Source organism: Sturnus vulgaris, chromosome 2 (assembly GCF_052056855.1).
Source record: "Sturnus vulgaris isolate bStuVul1 chromosome 2, bStuVul1.hap1, whole genome shotgun sequence".
NCBI classification, from domain to species: Eukaryota; Metazoa; Chordata; class Aves; order Passeriformes; family Sturnidae; genus Sturnus; species Sturnus vulgaris.
Window position 1 is genome coordinate 103574422 of NC_142244.1, and position 18932 is coordinate 103593353.

The 18932-nt window shown below is 38.5% G+C and overlaps 1 protein-coding gene across 9 annotated transcripts in view; it reads right to left on the reverse strand.

Annotated features, from left to right (window-relative positions):
• Positions 1 to 18932, reverse strand: part of SCML2 (Scm polycomb group protein like 2) — a 72329-nt gene that overhangs the window by 36806 nt on the left and 16591 nt on the right. For 6 of the 9 annotated variants that reach the window (XM_088160241.1, XM_088160242.1, XM_088160244.1 and 3 more), the window contains 4 exons: positions 15559 to 15627; positions 8865 to 8935; positions 4596 to 4830; positions 629 to 717 (listed from right to left, as the gene is read on the reverse strand). In XM_088160241.1, the coding sequence (XP_088016367.1) occupies positions 629 to 717; positions 4596 to 4830; positions 8865 to 8935; positions 15559 to 15627 (464 nt within the window). The other 3 variants (XM_088160243.1, XM_014875863.2, XM_088160245.1) reach the window with 2 other exon arrangements.

An 18932-nucleotide genomic window follows, 5' to 3' on the forward strand; every position in this document is an offset into this window, starting at 1 on the left:
CAGTATCCAAAAAGAACGCAGTCGGTATGACAATAAGGTCAACTCAACAAAAAACGGAACCAAGTCATTTAAATATTACTGTTATTTTTATATAATTTTCCGTATTTCACAGTAACTTACTCAAGAGTAAGAGTAAGAGTTTAAAGAAGCAAATGGATTTTTCTGCTATTTTCAACTATTTTCTCACTACATTTTAAATGAGTGTGTGCCCACTGAAAATGCTTAACAAAACCTTTCCAAGCACTACTGTATTCCAATGGCTCTCATTCCCTATTAATTTTTTTTTTACTCCTGTGCACATTGACTACAGTGCTGTTAAGAAATGTATTATGCATTTTACCTAAAATCCATGAGAGAAAAAATGAGCAAACAAAGTTTTTCTAAATAGCACACCATACTTTGAAGTCTCAGCTTGGGAAAAGAAATGGCCCTCTCTACGGACTAGAAGAAGATTCCTTTCTGTCTAGTTCCATAACATGTCAATCCAGTTCAAAGTAATTTTAAATAATAGTCTTGCCTTCCCTGTCTTTGCTGCAGACAACAGAGTAATATCTTAGCTTCCTCATTAAAAAATGTAACCATGGACCAATTGATAGAAGTTGTTTACTAGAAATGCCTTTCTTCTTACCTTCTTGAAGAATGCTGCAGGTGCCATTTCAGCTCCATTGAGAGTTCTTAAGAGAAACATTGGCCAAGAGGATGCATTCATCTGGAACCCTGAGGACAAAAAAACCCCAAACAAATGGCCCTACTTTCAGTTTGTAAAATACAATAGAAAGGAAAGGTTATAAAGTCTGTTTTACTAATGCCTCATTCACTCTATTTCAGACTTGGCTGAAATAGAAGTAGCTAAGAAGAAACGAACATGGTCCCTGTAGCTGCAGAAAGCTGTGAGATTCATTTCCATTCTGAGTGACTTGCCTGCAAAATCACTCATCATAACGTCAGGTATTACAGATTAATTTTGAGGATTTAATGATATGCAAGTCCCAGTACAGGAGACCATTAGGTTGTCCCACACAGACTCTAGTTCTGTGAAACTTCCCTGGCACAAGCACCTAGCTTTCTCTTTAGGTTCTAGCTCATTTATTGAGAAGATACTTTTATATTTTTGAGAATCTTGTTATTCTTTCACTAAACCACAGACAAAAACCAGCGCAACTGTTTTTCTTTCCCTCCCTCAGTAAAACAAATACATAAATAGCCATAAAAACAAAGAGTATCTAAGAGTGAACAAAAAAAGGTAAAATTAATAAATCATGTATCATATTGAAAAACATAAACCAATCTCTTTTATTATTCTTCATTAACAAGTGAATAAAAAAATCATATACAACAATCAGATTTGTTTAGATGAACTACCTTATTCAAACAGAACAAAGGTTTAGCTGAAAACCTTCTTACTCCAGATAATCTTTCCTTACAGTCAACCACCTTCCAGTTAAAAGATCAAACAAACAAAAAATCCTTTTGCTTTCTTTGCTTTCCAAATGAATGTTTTAAAGTAATGAGTAAGATAACAGACACAGTGGACATTTTTTTTCTGCTTCTTTAGCAGTTAGATGTCTGGAACAGTTCTGCAGAGAAACAGACGTAATACAGCAAATTGGAATTTTTTCCACAAAGGAAATAGCACCATAATCTGCCAAGTGCTCATGAGTTCCCTCATAACTGATCTTTAACAATTGTCTTTAAAATCTGTAAATAGAAAGGTGGAACATATCTGCAATTCTTAATCAGTTAAATAATTTACTCATCTAAAATGTTATTATATGCTATAGTGGTTCTTTAACTCACAGCTTTAGGCTATCTTCAGTAGAATAAACAGTTTTCAAGCCAGAACTACCTATGCAACACCTAAATTACTGCAGAACTCCTATGTGATAAATAGTCTCATAATTTGGGGACCACTGAGCTAATTGTGAGGCCTGGTTTCATACCAGTCTTTATAAAACCTGAACATGTGTGGTTACTGAAACACAACATTCCCAACCAGGTAGCATAGAAAAGATACATAAGCAAGACAGAGGAGTGACAACTAAACAACAGCTTCAATTAACTTCATTTGGCCTTTAAATTGTCCAGGTAAAACCAGAGAAAATGCTATCTGCAACATAATTTGCTCAGAACATTAAGCTCTCAGCAACAAAAAGCTCACCAATGGAAAACAGCAGCTGGAACAGGAACACTTTGTTGCAATAACCACTTTCTCAAAACCCTTATGTAACATGCATAATTAAAGTCATGTAAAAATCAGGTAGGAGGGTCTATTTTAGTTAGCTATTATGATAAAGTAGAACATTAGTATCCAAAAGGTTCCCTACTACCAAGGAAAAAAAAATCCGTTGGTTAAATGTCTAACAGGAGGTAATTATACACCCAATTAGCTCCCAGCTTTACCCAGGAACATGATGCTGTAAAACTGCCAAAAAGGCTTTTTCAAAAATTTATCAAGGTATGCCAGAATGTTTGATTGCTGGAATTCAGCCTATCTCTAGAAAAATCTAGGGCAGGAGGGCCAAAAGAGTGGCACTCACATTCTTTCCTGTAAAATCAGCAATTGTTCAGAGGCCAGGTAAACCTTACATACCTGGATGCAGGGAAATAGCTGCCTGTTAGGTACTGCACTGCAGGCAACCTGACCAGCTAAGAGTAAGAAACAGTATCTAAGGAGAAGGCATCAACCTTTCTACTGATGGTCATAGGAAGCTTCTCTTCTTAAGGAACCAGATGCCCCCATCACATATAACCAGAGCTGTTTTATTCATCACTCTGGTTTAGAAACACATTTTAAAAACTGCTGTGCTCCTGAAGCTGTGTTTTTAACACTGTTCATGTGTGCAGCTGAAGGAACAGGTATACTATTGCATTTTTTATACTGGCATCACTTCATTCATTCTAGAGGGTTGTATCAGGATCTTCAGAGAGGTTAAACGGAGAAACTTCATGGAAAAAAGAAAATAAACTTTTTCCCCAATGTCAGGAATTTCCAGTGTTTTCATTCCAAACCTCTATATATCCATTGAAAAGAAGGGAAAAAACCCTTCTGGGCTCAAACTGTATCTATCATAAGCAATATTTTTCTACACTGGCACCATGGTTGAATTGCTTTTCTTGTGTTTATGAAGGAGCACAGCAGCACAAAATCAACCCTTATAATGTGTGTGAAGTGTCTTAATGGTTAAGTCAACTGTTTTGTGTCTGTCTCTCCATAAGCAAATTAAGATTCATATTGTAGTGAAATAATACTTTTCACTTCATTTTTCAAACAGAAAAACTGGATGTTACTTCCAAAGCAGGATGACAAGCCTTTTGAGAGGCTACTGAAAGAAAGCATACCCTACCCTTACTAAATCTCCAGTGAGAATTAAGAATTACTGATGGAAAAGTGGCAGCAACCAATTTCTGTATACAGTTAATTTTTTTATTATTTTACAATTTATTATTTTTATTATTTCTTGCATCTTCTAAAAATTACAGAAGATCATAAGATAACAGGGGAGAGAGTGTTCAGGTAAATTTTGGCCATTATTCTTCTTCCTTCTTAAAAACAAAACTATTTGCAGATCATTGTGAAATCTTTAAATATTTCCATACATAGAGTTTAAGCTACTGACAAATACAAGAATGCATATCTAAATATACAGGTTAATCACACCAAAGAAAGGCAATGTCACATTTTACCACCACTAGCAGTTTAGTCAAAGTTACCTCTGACCATTCATCAGGTAACAAGGAATTGCTTTGTAGGATTCCCTACAATAAACTTCCCCAGTAAGGCTAAACCTAAGCACTATTTCTCAGTTTGGGGAGACACAATGTTGTCACTCATATTGCTCATGGAAGACAAAAGAAGTTCTGCATGGTATTTCTAAGCTGTATCTTGTTCACAAGAATTCATTGTGTTCACAAACCAGCCATGATGAACTGATCTGACATTCCTGAACATATATCTTGATTTGAGGCAATGAGAATATCATGCAGTCTAAGCCAGCAGTTTTCTAGAGCTCTGGACTGCTGCTTTTACTACCTCAGAGTAAAAATTCAGAGCAGAAAGATGCAATTCTGCACTAACCCACCTTCTGCTGCCTGTTCTAGAACACAATAAATTTGCTGGGTGCCCAAGGAAACATCCTGACTGCCCTGCAGGGATGTGCCTCCAGCAGCCCTGCTGAGGCTTCCCAGGCCTGTAGTAGACAGTGCCCTCTTGTGAGCTGCTTGGATGCACTGATGAAGAGTAAAGGGGCAACTTGGCTTTCTCCAGCCCTTTCCGAGGGCCCCCATGCAACAAAACACTGAATACACACACATCAGGCAGGCTGTGTGTCTGGGAGCATTTAAAGAAGAGGCACATTTAAGACTAAGGGCCTATTAAAAAACAACAACAAACAAAACTGCTCATTCTTACTTCAGAAGAATGAAAAAATAAGAAAAAGCCACAATTCACTTATCCAAAATTAGTTTACTTACCTCTTTTTCAATTAAAAAATGGTTTGGTGAAATGTTCATATCATTGAATTTGCCAAGACAAAAAGGTACATATGACTTTCTGAAAGCTATATTGCACACATTTGCTCAGCAGCTTTGTTACTTACCAAGTGGAGGCTGGAGCATGCCCCCTTTCTTTTCACAGGTCCCAATGGGCTGTATGTCTGAGGAATCCACAAGCCTCCAGAAATCATTTTTGTTGTCACTTCCATCCAGCCGCAGCCTTAGCCTGGCACCCGTGATTCCAATTACTGTAGCTATACAAACTGAGGTAACATTGCGAGGATCACGGGCTTCCAGTTTCATGCCAACTTTGAAATCATTTGTAGGTGGAATTCTAGACTACAATACAAGGTAAAAGACTTTTTCTTACTGTTGTTAATATTACTAAATTTGCCAACCAGTTCAATATAAAGGTTTACTTCTTCCAAACTTATCATAAAAATGATAAATATGAAGAAGCTTTTAAACTTTGAGTGTCTAGCAGCAAGTGAGAAAAGGCAGCTGGATAACCTATCGACTGCATAAGCATGATTGATTCCTAAAAAGATAAGGATGCTAAGAAGGGTAACAAGGGAATCTTTATGAAGGTATGAACAAAAAGATAGGGAGCAGTGAAGTGAATAGAATACAAGGACATTAGGAAACATGACATTCAACTCAAAAAACCCCCAAAAAACAATACACAAACTAACACACACATCCAAAAAAATCCCAACCACAAGGTGTATTAGCTCCCAATTCGAATAAATATTATCCTCATTGTAATATTTTGGAAATCCAAACAAAATTTGGATACTTCTGTATCAAAAAAAAGTTGACATTACAAAGAAAGAAGACAGAAAAACGAGTTAGTGTAAACATTTTGAAGAAAGAAAATAGTCCTAAAGTTGTATAAAAATTTTGTGCTAAGACAAAAACTGTAGCTTGTGCTTATTTGTAGAGAACTGAATATAATCATAAACATACAATGCAATGCTAATTTAATTAGCACAGGGAAAATAAATGTGACAAATGCAATTTGGTCTTTAGGCAGAACCATTTCACGTTAAAGATGAAAAAAACCAGGATACTTTTAACTCATGTATCAACACACTATGGGCGGAGATTGACTGGACTGCAGTCTGATTACTTGCCTTCTGTCATATTACAGGCAATGACTTTCCCTAATGATATTCAAAAGTTTGTATTATCACTATCTGGGATGGAATGCCTCTCACTATTCTCTTTAATTGTCTCCTCATTTCCAGCTTAAATTTTATTGATGGAATTTTTGGCCAACACTATCCTTTCATTTATTTTTGCACCTAAGAAAATGAAACAAAAGCTACAACTGACTCTTTATCAGTACCCTTTCAACAATGTAAGTCAGTCAAGTACTGAAATTTCTCTTAGGAGATGATAACTATTCTCCTATCACCCTGGAAGCTCTTCCCTACAACTCTTCAGTACAAAGTAGTTTTTGATTACAGACGCCCAGAATTGTAAGTAGCCTTGCCCATGACATTTAAACCCAACAGCTACCTCATTCAGACTAACACAGTCTGACTTCTAATACAGGAGGCACATTAGAATACCCAAAACCATGGCCATTCATACTCAAAGGACTCCTATGTCCTCTTGTGCCTGCCCAACCATGTCAGGTGGGGATCCCACAGCAGGCAGACAAAGTGCTTTTACTGGTCTGCTGACACAGGAAAAGACAGAAGGAATCTGCAACAAGTGTTAATGGTATTTTTTCTCCACCGTAAAATGCATCTTGCTCTACTTGCTATATTGTGCAGGTGCACTCTTTGCAACACACCTCAGATCAACAGCAGGAGCCCTGGTAGTGCCTGAGCCCAAAAGCCAAAGAGGCGAGCAAAATTCAGTGAGCATCTGCCAGTGCTGCACTCAGACAGCAGGCTGGCTGAAAGGGGAGCCCGAGCATATTAAATTTAAAGGGCAATTCAATTTCAGGATATTGCTTGTCAAGCTGTTATTTTGTACAACCAAGAAAAGCAACAGAAATTGAGAAACTGGGGAGTTTGTTTCTTTGTGGAGAAGGTGAGCTTGTTTAAATACCCACAACTCAAAGCATTCTACTAAAAAGGTAAGTCCTCCATGCTAGCTTGTCTTTGAATAAAATAACAAAACCTCGCTCAGTAACAGCCTTGCTTTAAGTTCTGCTCAAACAACAAGGGACTGAGCTTTTACATTTAAAATTTTCAATTTCTTGGGAAGAAGTTTTAGGGCAAGAAAAAGAAATATAAAGTGCATTGAAATTTAAGTAGTTATTGAAAACAACTTAAAGCAACAGATAAAATACCTTCTAAATTAAGATAAATACTTTAATCAATTTCCATTAGCTGTCTGTGTCTTAATTTATGGTAGAAGCTTTAATTTATTGTTTCCCAGGTAATTTTTAATTACGACAAAATTTAAACTTTCAAAATTCCCACAAGTCACAAATTCTGGATGTAACTGCCAAATTAAGTTTCTCTCTGCTCTTTATTTTCTGGTTGGCCACAGCAGTGTATTTCTTTGCATTATACAGAGTAATAATGACATGTACAATTCATGCATAACCCAATAAAAGTCATATTAGTCCTGCACAAAGCACATGCACTTTAGGGTTCTAAAATCTGCAAACATTATGTAGTGAGAGGATCCAGCTCTGCACTTATCACCACTGCCTATCACTTTCTACTTAAAGTTCGACTCTTAGAAAAACTGAAAATCTGCATATGCAAATTGTTTTGAAATTTGCTACGCACATAAATTAAAGCTCTTTCCAGCTCACACACTCCTTAAGCAATCCTTGGATTTATCTCTGTCAATGCATGTCACCTAAGCACCTCTATTCAAGGCATTATTTGGTTGCTCAGTTCAGACTTTTTGAGCATTACTAGGGAAGAGATAGATGCAAGAAAGGCACGTGGAAAGGCTTTTGAGCAGCTTTCCACAGTAGTTACATCCCTTGGGAGCACACACTCTGGTCACAGTGGTTTATGATCTGTGAGTATGGCATTAACCTCAGAAAGATCCAGGGACAATACACCACCCTCTGCCTCTACCCAGGAGGAGTTTGAGGTGTCTGCCTTGTGAAAAACACATACTGTGAAATTAATTTCTGGGGCTCCACTCAGAGCTATGGACACCAGCATTTTTAGCCACCTCTCATTGAAAGCAGCATGAGAGGGGCTCTTTGCCTTTAGCCTCATCTGCAAAAAGCAAGCTGAGATTCAAGATCTAGTATGAGGAAATGAGACCACCTGTGTTTCTCTCTCCTTATTCTCCATGCCTGCAACTGCTTCAGACTCACTGAGTGATGGTTCCTCTCCATCTCAGATTATTCAATTCGTGCTGTTTTTTATTTGGGCCCCCACTGGAGGCCAGTATCATTTAAAGTACAATCAGACCACCAACAGACTCTAGAAAAAAATTTCAGAACATGCCCAAGCCACTAAACTAGACATGCACTGCTTGTCACACCTATTACACTTCTATGAACCTGAACAATCAATTCCTTAGCAACTATCTTTCTAACACAGTGAGGGCACACAGACCAAAATGAATCCTATCTAACTTTACACACACAAGACACACCTATCTTGGGAAAACAGAGAGAAAGATGCCTAAAGAGATTGACTCAGTCTCCAGAGGGCTGAATAACTGGAGGCCATTAGCTTACACAAGATGGTAGATTTGAACTGCATCTGCAAATAGATTCCAAACCATCAGGTAGGGGGGATCAAACCTGTAGGGTATAGTGTAATACAAAATAGTACATTAAACCCCCTTTATTATAAATCCAGTATTTCCTTTGTATTCCCACATATTCCACTTGATATTTTTTAAATTGTACTATCTGTTACACCTAAGAAGAAAGCACTCTGTTCAGAAAGAGATAAATCAAACATACTAGAGATCCAGAAAAAAGTGGTGACTAAGCTCTACTACACACACATTTTATAGCTAGACAGAATTGAAACAAATCTTTCAAAAACAGAACAGAGGAAAAACTCCTCTGACAATCAGCCAAATTTTTAATTCTCATTAAAACCATGGTAGTGCTAAGATTATTGAAAAAAAGTAGAAAACATTTTTGAACACTGACAAGGCTATCTGTTTACATTAACTAGTCTTTTTTTTAAAGGAAATCAGAGTTCAAAGATACAATTTTAATGAAATCCTCAAAATTTGGCTTGAGGCAGAAACCAGGAACGAAGAAACTTCCGTAGCTAGTAACTGCCAAAACTGTAAGCTACTGATAACTACAGATCAAAAGAAGTCAAATGGGAAGTCTGCAAGCAGTCTAAATGTGAAAGCCTTTCTAAGATCATCCTGTAACAGGCATACATACTCACACACTTGCAAAATAGTTTCTGGCATACCTGTCTGAAACAATGCAGAGGGGCAGCTACTGATTCAGTCTCTTTCAGATAATCATCCCAATTAAACTGTTCTGGAAGACACAAGATAAAAAAATACCATATACACAATTTTTTTAGAAGGGACCTTAAATGAGGATTTGAGGAAAGAAAGGGACAGAAAACCCAGCTATCTTACAGAATACATCTTTTTCAAGAGCAGAATAATTCTCAAATGAAAACTCCACCTTTGAAATACATACAGACCTTGAAGGAGCTTCAAGAGTAATGTTAATTTATGGGGGTGAACACACAATGGCAAAATTAATATAAACCTTCCTTCAGTTTTTTTTGTGCTTCACATGCAAAATGATCCCAATCAGAATATCTAAATTCAATTCTCTGCATAAAGATCTCCCAAACAGCCTTATATAAATCACATTAGCCTTGCTATATCTTAGTTCCCATAACAGCAGGGTTGATATGATAACCTCACATGAGTACTGAGATGATATACAGTGAAAAACACAGACACATGGATACTGTTAAATATATGCTATGAATACTACCCACTAGAAAGAAAAAAGATTAGCATAGCCTTCCAACTGCATCTTTGTCTCTTTTTATCTCAAGTCACATAAAGGTTTCTTTTTGTAGAATATCATGTCATATAGAACATATAGGTAAACATTATGGCAATGTTTAGTAACAAAATCATGGTATTTTTTCCACTGTTAATAGTGTCATTGTTTATGTGTATGGGCAAGTGGATTCTCTATTTGATTTAATTAGTGTTACCAGTTTTGCATGAATGGAAAACATATGAAGTACCAACATGAAAGATATAAGCAAGCATATTAATTATTTTAATATAAAGTGTAAGACAAAAGCTACAATGGCACAGCTAATATTTTTGTTACTAAATTATCTTAAAGAGCCCTTTTGCTTTTTTTTTTCTTGTTTGGGCAGCTGGCATCTTTCTGATGTTCCTGAAGAATGAAGCACTGATGAACCCAAAATGATGCAGTGATGCCACCCAGCGGCTCAGCAAGAGCCACTCACACGGCCAAACGCAAAATCCTTGGGGATGAGGGAGAGAGAGCTCCGGGTGCGCCAGTAATTCTTCCAAAAACGCCACTGGGCACAGACACTTATCTCTGCAGTTTTCAGGAGAGAGGAGAAGCAAAGAAACAATCAGAAAATGGCAGCATTTTCCAGCACTCGCACGCAGCTTCTCTGAAGGATGTGTTGTGGCTCAAACCCAGAGCCTGCCTGCAGCAGCACAGCATTCAGCTGACAATACCAAGTGCCTCAAGCAAAAGGGAATCATCCCCTTGGCCTGCTGAGGTCCTGGGTTTTGGTGAAACAGACTCAAAAGTGTACGAGTCATTAGTCCTTGGCACTGCAGAAGCCATGTGCTTGTTAGCTATGTGAGAAGTCAGTAACAAGTCAGTAAAATGTCAAAAGCTGTTAATTTGGTGGTCTAGAATATATGCAGGCTGGTAACAAAGACACTTTCACACAACATCTTGGAGTTTCACATCTTTTGGAATTAAAATTTTATTTACACATTTATATAGTAACACTGATTTTGTATTACTTACAAAAGGCAGGATACATTAACTTAAATATATATTTGTATTTCAGGAAGGCAGAAATAGCTCTTCAGAGCTTTCCCCAGAAAGTAGGCTCCAGGTTTGTTGCTTTTGTCATTAACAGGCCAAGGAGGGTGCAAAAATTAATTATAATGAAATGACAGCAAAGGCTTTATCTTATAAAAATTCTTCTTGGACTCTCACAATAAAGCTGCCCCTTCAGGTTGCCTTCTGATTTAAAAACAAGAAAAAAAAAGTTTTAAAATCAGAGTTTACCTTAATAAAGTACTAATTCTACATAACTAAATGTAGCCAAAAGAAAACATTAATTGTGTCCCAGCTGTCTCAGATCTGAGATTACAATTTTAACTTGATGTAAAAGCTGTAGTCATGCATCATAGCCTCATTGTTATAAGGACTGTACAAATATAGACACTCCAGTGACACTGCATTTACCAGGAGATACCATCACTCACCTCCTCCAAAAAAATTATAAAGCAATATTTCCCAAAGTATCTCAATTTTAATAACAGGATGGCAATTTTCGTAGGATGACCAAAAATACAGAGGGAAAGAAACAGTTCTGTTTTTTCTAGGGAACACTTACTAGAAAGACACAGAAGGTAACACAAGCAGTCAGCTGAAAATAAAACCAAGAGGAAAAAACATTGCCTAGCTCTTTCCTTTAAATCCTAGCTATCAAAAGCTCCTGCATCAAGCAGAAATGTCCTGGAGTTAAAATTAGAAGCTCTCCACCTGTGAAGATACACTGCATTAAATTACAGCCAAGCTCTCAGAGATGGTGTTAATTATCGTTTAATTACTGCAGTTATAGAAATAAGAGACACATGTATGTTTGCAACATGTAAGATGCATCTCTAGAAAGATAAGTAATTAAAAAAATACCTACATGAAAGCTTCTCTGTATTCTCAGAGTGCACAGGTAAAGAAGCAATTGTATTGTAAAGAAGCATATTTCTAATTCTAAAGACCCTGAAAATATGCAGCTTCTGACTACCAGAAATCCTTCAGAAAATTAGCTCATACTAAATAATTTAATGTGCATTTCTCTTCACACTCAAATCTTCAGGCTGAAATAAACAGCTTAAGAAAAGACCATTATGCAACAACCACAACTTTATAACCCACTAGGAAAATGAAAACTAGAGAGAAAAAAAAATTCATGCTGAAGAACAAACCAGCATACACTGTAAATGGAACAAAACAAAATCCACGCCAGAAGGTAACTAGAGCCTTTTGCAAATGAAAAAAACATTAGTTTATAATCAGCATGGGAGTGAGGCTCTTAAATAGTGATTCAAAACAAGCAGCAATGGCAAAAAGCCTGACTAATTTAAAAATGGAAGGAGTGAGTTTTTATCACAGTTGCTTGCATTACTGGCACTGACCCATGGGTCAATGACCCTTGATGCTCTCTGCAATGCTGTATCAATACCCTATCACTTCTTGCTAAACTTGCCAATCCCAAAGTAACTCAAGCTAGAAGGGATCCAGGTCTCTAGTTCAGCCTCCTGCTCCTCCAGGGTTCCATCAGAGTCAATGTGAAGATTTCCTCATCAAAGAGGAATTTCTTATGGTCCAGTCAGTATTTGTCACTTCTCCTTCCACCGCAGCTCTGACAGCAGCCTGGCTCTGTCCCCTTTCCATCCGCCTAACAGACAGTTGAAGACAGCATGACCATCTCCCATAAGCTTTGTTTTCTTTTAGCTGAAAAATAAACATTTCTTCTAGCTTCAGTACCAGTTTTTTGCTTACATCTTGCGTTCTGGCTCCTTCCATTTTTGCAGGACTTCAAGCCAGCCTACTCCAGTACAGCAGTGCCTTCCTTGTAGTGTGCAGCTCAAAACCGAAGACAGTTCTCCAGATAGAGCCTCCCAAATCCCCCGAAGCAGTGAACGCCTCCTCCCTGCCTGCTGCCCGCAGTTCTGCCCGCAGGATCCCTATGCAGTTGAGGTCTTTTGCCACCAGAGCTCGCTGCTTGTCCACACTTAGGTGCTGCCTGCCGGGCTCTAGGCTCATTCCTGCTGAATTCCTTTCCAGGCAGCCAGCTTCCCGCCTGGGCTGCTGCAGGGCTCAGGTCTGCAGCCGAGGGGGACTCTCCATTCACCACTGAGTCTCACCGCGGTCCTGCCATTCCATTTCCCCAGCACTGGCAAGTCCCTCTGATGGGCAGTCCTGCCTTCCAGCCTACTGGCTACTCCGCCCCATTAGATGTTGCCCACAAACTGGTCTGGCAGTGTGTTCTGTCCAATCGTACCCATCTGACACTAAGGCATATAACAGCATCAGTCCTAGCTAGTGCTGACCTCTAAGAAATGCCACTAGCTACCATCTGTCAGGTGGACCTTACACTGCCTGACAGTCCAGCGAATTTTTTGTCCACCTATCCAAACCACACCTCACCAGTTTGGCTGAAAGGACACTACAGAAACTGTACAGAAAGCCTAGACATGAACAACATCCACTGCTCTTCCTTGTTTCCAGAATAGCTAAGCACAAAAGGTAATCAGTCATGCACAGCTCACACTTGGCAAATCTACCTCCACTGTTCCTAACCTAATCGTTGTCCTTTATTTGATTGGAAATGGTTTCCAGAAATATTTTCTTTATAATCTTCCTGAAGATTTAGATCACGCAGGCCAGCTGTAATTCCCCAGCTGCTCTCATTTTGTCCTTCTTGACAGTGCATACTATTTAACCTCTTCCAGTCATGGTGAAAGTTCTCTCACTACAAGTTCTCCAAAACGAGAAAAAAGCCTCCTTATGACATCAGTCCCCTGCCTCAGCACCCCTGGAGGCATCACATCTGCTGCCATGAATAAGTGAACGCCTAGTTTGTTGAAGTACTCCTCATCTTTTTTCACTATATGGAATTCTCCAGTTTAGTGTAAGTCAAAAGTTTTAAACTACTAATTGTCACTTGCAGATTGGTAGAATTTACGGTCCTGGTTTATTTAGGTTAATATAATACCACCATAGCCTAAACACTGTTTGGGCAGATGGAGCACGTCATGTCTTCTCAGATCACCCCTAGGTTCCCTTGGCACCCATCTGAGACTTTGGACAGGGAGATGGATCTTTTCTAGTCTTCATCCCACAATCTCTCTTCTTCAAAGATGAGATTTCCTTTTAATTTTTGTTCACACACTTTTACAAATATAGTATTTTAAGTGTAAGGTATTTAATACTTACTCCGCCTTATACCTTGTACCTCTTTCTGTATGTTGTGATCCTTCAATCAGAATTTTTCTCCTCCTTATGTCTTTCTCTACTCAATTTAGTCTGTTTTTTTAACCCATTCTTCTCACACCTCTGTATCTTCTCTCTGACTTTTCCTATCACACATTCCCCTGGAAACTTCCTAGTTGCTAGCCCTAAGCATTATATGGCATCTTTTTTCATCTAGCATCAAGAGGCTCTTTCTGCTCCTTTGCCATCAACAAGCAACAACACAGGATAAAAATGATCTCATCTATAGAAAATCAGGGATGTTGCAAGAAACTCTTCTCTGTTTGACAGAGCTGAGCATTGACATTTCATGAGGAAGTTCAGTTCCCAGGTTTACAGCACAGACCAAGTCAAGAACATGGAACACAGAATAAGGCTTGTCTGCTTAGCACTGCTTGTCCACAAAGCTTTTTCAACACCTTGCTCTCAACTGCAGGAGAAGGCAGGGACATTTTCCAGTGACTCATGAACTATGGTTATCTTATCCACATATGAAAAGCACTTTGATGGTGGGGGGGTATCTTACAGCACTCTGCCTGTCACGTCAGACAACACTATTTAAAACAGACACGCTGAGTCCAGTTTGACTGGAGCTCCTTTTGCATTGCAGAGGAGGGAAAAAGACACAAATACACTTTCTTCTCTGGCTCAAAGTAACAGGAACAAATAATAAAGATGACAGGTTGCCCACAGAAGTTGTGGATTCTCCTCCTCTGGAGATACCCATAAGTTTCCTGGACACAATCCTGAGTAATGTGCTTTAGGGGGTCCTGCTTGAGCAGCAGGTTGGAGTAAAATGACCTCCAGTGGTTGTTTCCAGCCTTACCCATTCTGTGATGGCCAGCATCTCAATAAATGAAAAAATTAGCTCTGGCAAATGTAACAGCCAAAGGCTGTACTAAGACTGATATTTTATCTTTAATGCAAAGTCATTACCTCAATTACCCAGCTAACGTGTCAGTATCCTGGCATGTTTGATCAGTGATATGTTACTTGTCTCCACTGGTACCCAAGAAGAACCAGGCCATCTATTAGGGCACAGAAAAGTGAGCAGACTGAGACTTTAAATAATTCAGTGTTATTTCTTCAAGAACTCCTGAGGAAATTTTGTACTTTAGTCAATACTACTCATGACATTTCTTACTGTCCCAAATTCAAACAAACAACATGAACATGCACAGCATATCTAAGGATGTTGGTGTTGTCCCACTGCAGCCTTGACAGCAATACACCGCCTTATGGCACCTGCTGAGGATAGTGGAGGCTAAATTAGCTAAGAATCTGGATCATTTCTGGTAAGTGTGCACTCTTCCTAGTTTACTGGAAAAACCCACAAATTCTGTTTTCAAATAATTTATTATTTAAAATCAAATTTATTATTTCAAATCAAAAATTATTTGAAGTAAAATTAGAATCCCAGGCAATTGAATCCAGTTACAATCCTAAAAACTCAAGACTATTAAACTGAAAATCCTTCTTTTGGCACCAGGAAACACATTAAGGAAATTGAAGGCAACTGCAGCAGAAAAGGCATGAAACTGAGAAATACATGATGAGAAGAACAGATAAATCAGTAATGGTTTAAAAATAATAGTGTTTACACAGTATCTTTGATTATACATACAAAGAGTACTTATCTTGCCTAGTAAAACTAACAGGTTCAACTCAAGCAGTTTCAACCATCACTTTCTATACCAAATTATACTTTCCTAACAGTTAGAGAAAAGCAAAGGTATGTTTTTAACTACCCACCAGTAACAACCCAAGAGATTCCAAGTAGAAAAAAAAAAAAAGGTCAGCAAATAGTACAATCCAAACACACATTTTTTCTTTTACAGTACCTTAACTAATAACCTGACAACTGCAATACCTACCACTTTTTAAAGCTGGGTTGTTTGCCTGCTGATTCTTTCCATCTTTCTCTTTTTTAATATTCTTTGAATCTAAAAGACAAGATTCCATTACATAATAAATGTAATATTCACATCATAACGATGTCCAGCATAACACAGAATGCTTTCAAAAATTACAAAATATCTTGTTGACTTTATTTTATTCATTTCATTGCATAATCAAAAAGTTATCTATACTCTAAATTTAATTACCACACTATTTTCCCTTAAAAATACATTGAAATGCACAGCATGAAAAAGCAGAGCTTTTGACTACTTCATATCAATTATTGGAATAAAACAGTTGCAGAATACAAAGTATCAGCTCCACAGACAGAAATCCAGCCCTATTTTTTAACAGTTTTACTTCAACCTACACACAATTTGAAATCCTAAAGATTACTGGGTATCTTTATACATCTGATTATGTACAGATCACTGTGAACTGAGAAACAAGGGAAAAAACAAACCCATCCTAAAACCGTATTTCTGAGTTAAAGATTTCATTCTATGTTGAGATTCTTTAATGCTCAGTATTCTCAGTATAAAATTCTCAAATACTCAAAGTAGCTATCTCAGTGCACACATCAGTTATTTAGAAGAATCATTCAGGAGAGTCTACCTTCTTTATTATTAATCTTGGCACAGACTCAAAGGGGTCTGCCATACTTCATTTTTGATATATGAGAGACACAGGAGAACTGAGCAGCTATAATGGAGAAGACTGAGACAGTTCCACTCATTCCTTTTAAAATACATTGTTTGGTGACCTGCTTTTGATGCTCATGGACTCGAGTGCAATTCAAATATGATATTGACCTGACAACAAAAATGCAAGTACATTTTCCGATTTAAAAAGCTTTTTTGTTTTTACCAAGATCGGCATAGTAGAATAACTCTTGATCTGCAAATGCCTCAGTACTGGTAATGGGGCTGCTCCTCTAGTTAGGCTTATGCCTAGCTCACACCTTGGGTTATCCCACTTAGCTTGAACTGGTACAGGTGAAGGGAAGGCTCACTTTTACTGCAAGATTGCATTAGCAGCTGATTACTCACAGCTGTATTCACTCGCTTTTAAGTCTACAGCTATTGATTGGCTTGCTCTTGAAATAAAACCACTCCTGACCTAGAACACGAAGCATTTGGTGACAGAAACACTTGAAATACAATGAGTTGTTCTGCAGCAAAGACTAAGCCCTAACAGTGTTTCTTTTCTCAAAGTAAAGCATTTCTTGAAACATACTGACAAGCAACGTGTGGTTTTCAACACTTCCATCATACATCTTTCATTATCAAGGAATTGCCAAATAATGCAAGAGCTGAGTCATGACAATCTTCTGTCACCAGTCCCAAAATCCTCCCCTACCACTCAGTGAGGAGAGGATAAGCCATCCACGTGGCTCTGTGCTTGGTAGGATGTGATGCTCCTTTGGCCAGAGCATAGCACTGGCCAGGGCATCCTTGGGGGTGGCCCGGCAGGGCCTCACCATCCAGAGCCACCCCATCACTCTTGTCCAGAGCTACCAGGGGGTGGCACTGGGGGCAGCCCCAGCATTGGGCACCATCCCAGGAGACAGGCTGGGGCTGGGATGGGACATGGGGCCAGGGCTGTGGTGATCTGGAGACTGGCACTGCTGCGGCATCACTGGGGCAGGGGCTGACGTGGAGTCTTGGGCAGGGTAGGTGGAGGCCCCAGGTCAGTCAGGGTCATTAAAGCCCATTAGTGTATTCAGGACCACAACACATTCCAAGAATAACCCAGACTCCACAGTCCTACAAAATCAATTCACAGCTTATGTAACTGCTCAAAATACACTGCAAAAAATATCACCTTTTTCTCCTAAAGCAGACATGGGCAGAACTCCAAGTCCTTTGATGAGGAAACAAAATGCTATGTTTACTCCTTGACTTAATCTTCGTTCTTGACTTACATGGTCTTTCTTTTGGAAGAGGTTTGCTTTGGAAAAATTTTTATTATATAGGTCCCTGAAAAAAAATGCTTATGAAGGTCAGCTTCAGATGGAACTGCTGAAATTATTTGGGGCAGTGCCCACAGACCTCTAATTCCAGTACTTCCTCAGCAGTAGTGCTTTAACCCACACAAGTGGATACCCTACCACTGCCTGTGGGAATCTCAGAAGGGATAATGTTAAAACTAGTTCAGTAACACTGAAAAGATGCAAGGCTAATGTTCACCTTCTCCCTCCTACAGGTCAAAATATATTTCATCCAGCCTCTTTGGGACTGAGCTGAATCCAGCTAATTTTCTACCAGGAGGTAGTAATCAACAGCAGGACCTTTTGCCACATTCTATAACCTCAGTCAGGTTTTCCCACAAAAAGTCATGGTACTACCACAGACATCAGGCTGTCAGCTTTCAGAACAAGTAACTTCCCAATCTGACTAGGTCCAAAGAGGAAATCAGTAAGTCTCTTATGTGGAATTCTGCTGAAAGAAAAGAACTAGTAACTGCTTCCTGCAAACACCCAAAGCTTGAAAGGACAGAGTCATGAAAGAGTATCTACTCAACAGTGCCAGACTGAAAACAAGATGACAGCCTTTCATGATGAGAGACATCAAGAACAGGTGAAAGAATGTGAAAAACTGCAGCCTGGACACCACATGTGCTCTTGCTGACAATCACTACACAAATTATTTATTCCCTGTACCAGCTAGCTTTAGTGATTCTTTCAAAAATACCACAGCGAATATGAAAGTTGAAACAAAACACTCTTGAAAACATAATTTTCTTATCAGCCATTAGAAAACTATGAGAAAAGAAGAGATGATTATATTCATGAGAGGGGGATTTCTCAATAGCATTTTAAACTACCATTCATTTGAGGTGGAGGCATTTTCATTCCCAATAAAAAAAAAGCACTGTCATTATCACTTGTTTTTTGATGGCTGGAAATCTCTTCTTTAAAACACACAAATAAATCTCATGCAGAATGCAGAAGCATCCAAGCATAAGTCTGAATAAAAACAAGATTGCTTTCAAAGGATCCTCTTGCTTTTATGCATTCCAACCTTCTTCAGTGGGAAGCTCGAATACCATTACAAAGCTGGAGGGTTTTGTCTCAGCAGATGCAAAGCTACTAGAGGGAAGAATTACCAACCTGTTTCCACATGAGACGCCCTGTATCTACTGCCACCCCAATCTGTATTTCACAGTCTATACTTCCCAGCCTTGTTCAGGTGTGCTTATTTCAATGTTGGCAGTTAGGGTTTATTTTATTTGGTTTTGTGTAGTTGTTGGTTTAAGGATTTAACCATTTGGAAATGGTGGAAATAGGATATACCGTTACACGGTTATTTTTTAAGATAGGAAAGAGATATTTATTGAGAGTACAATT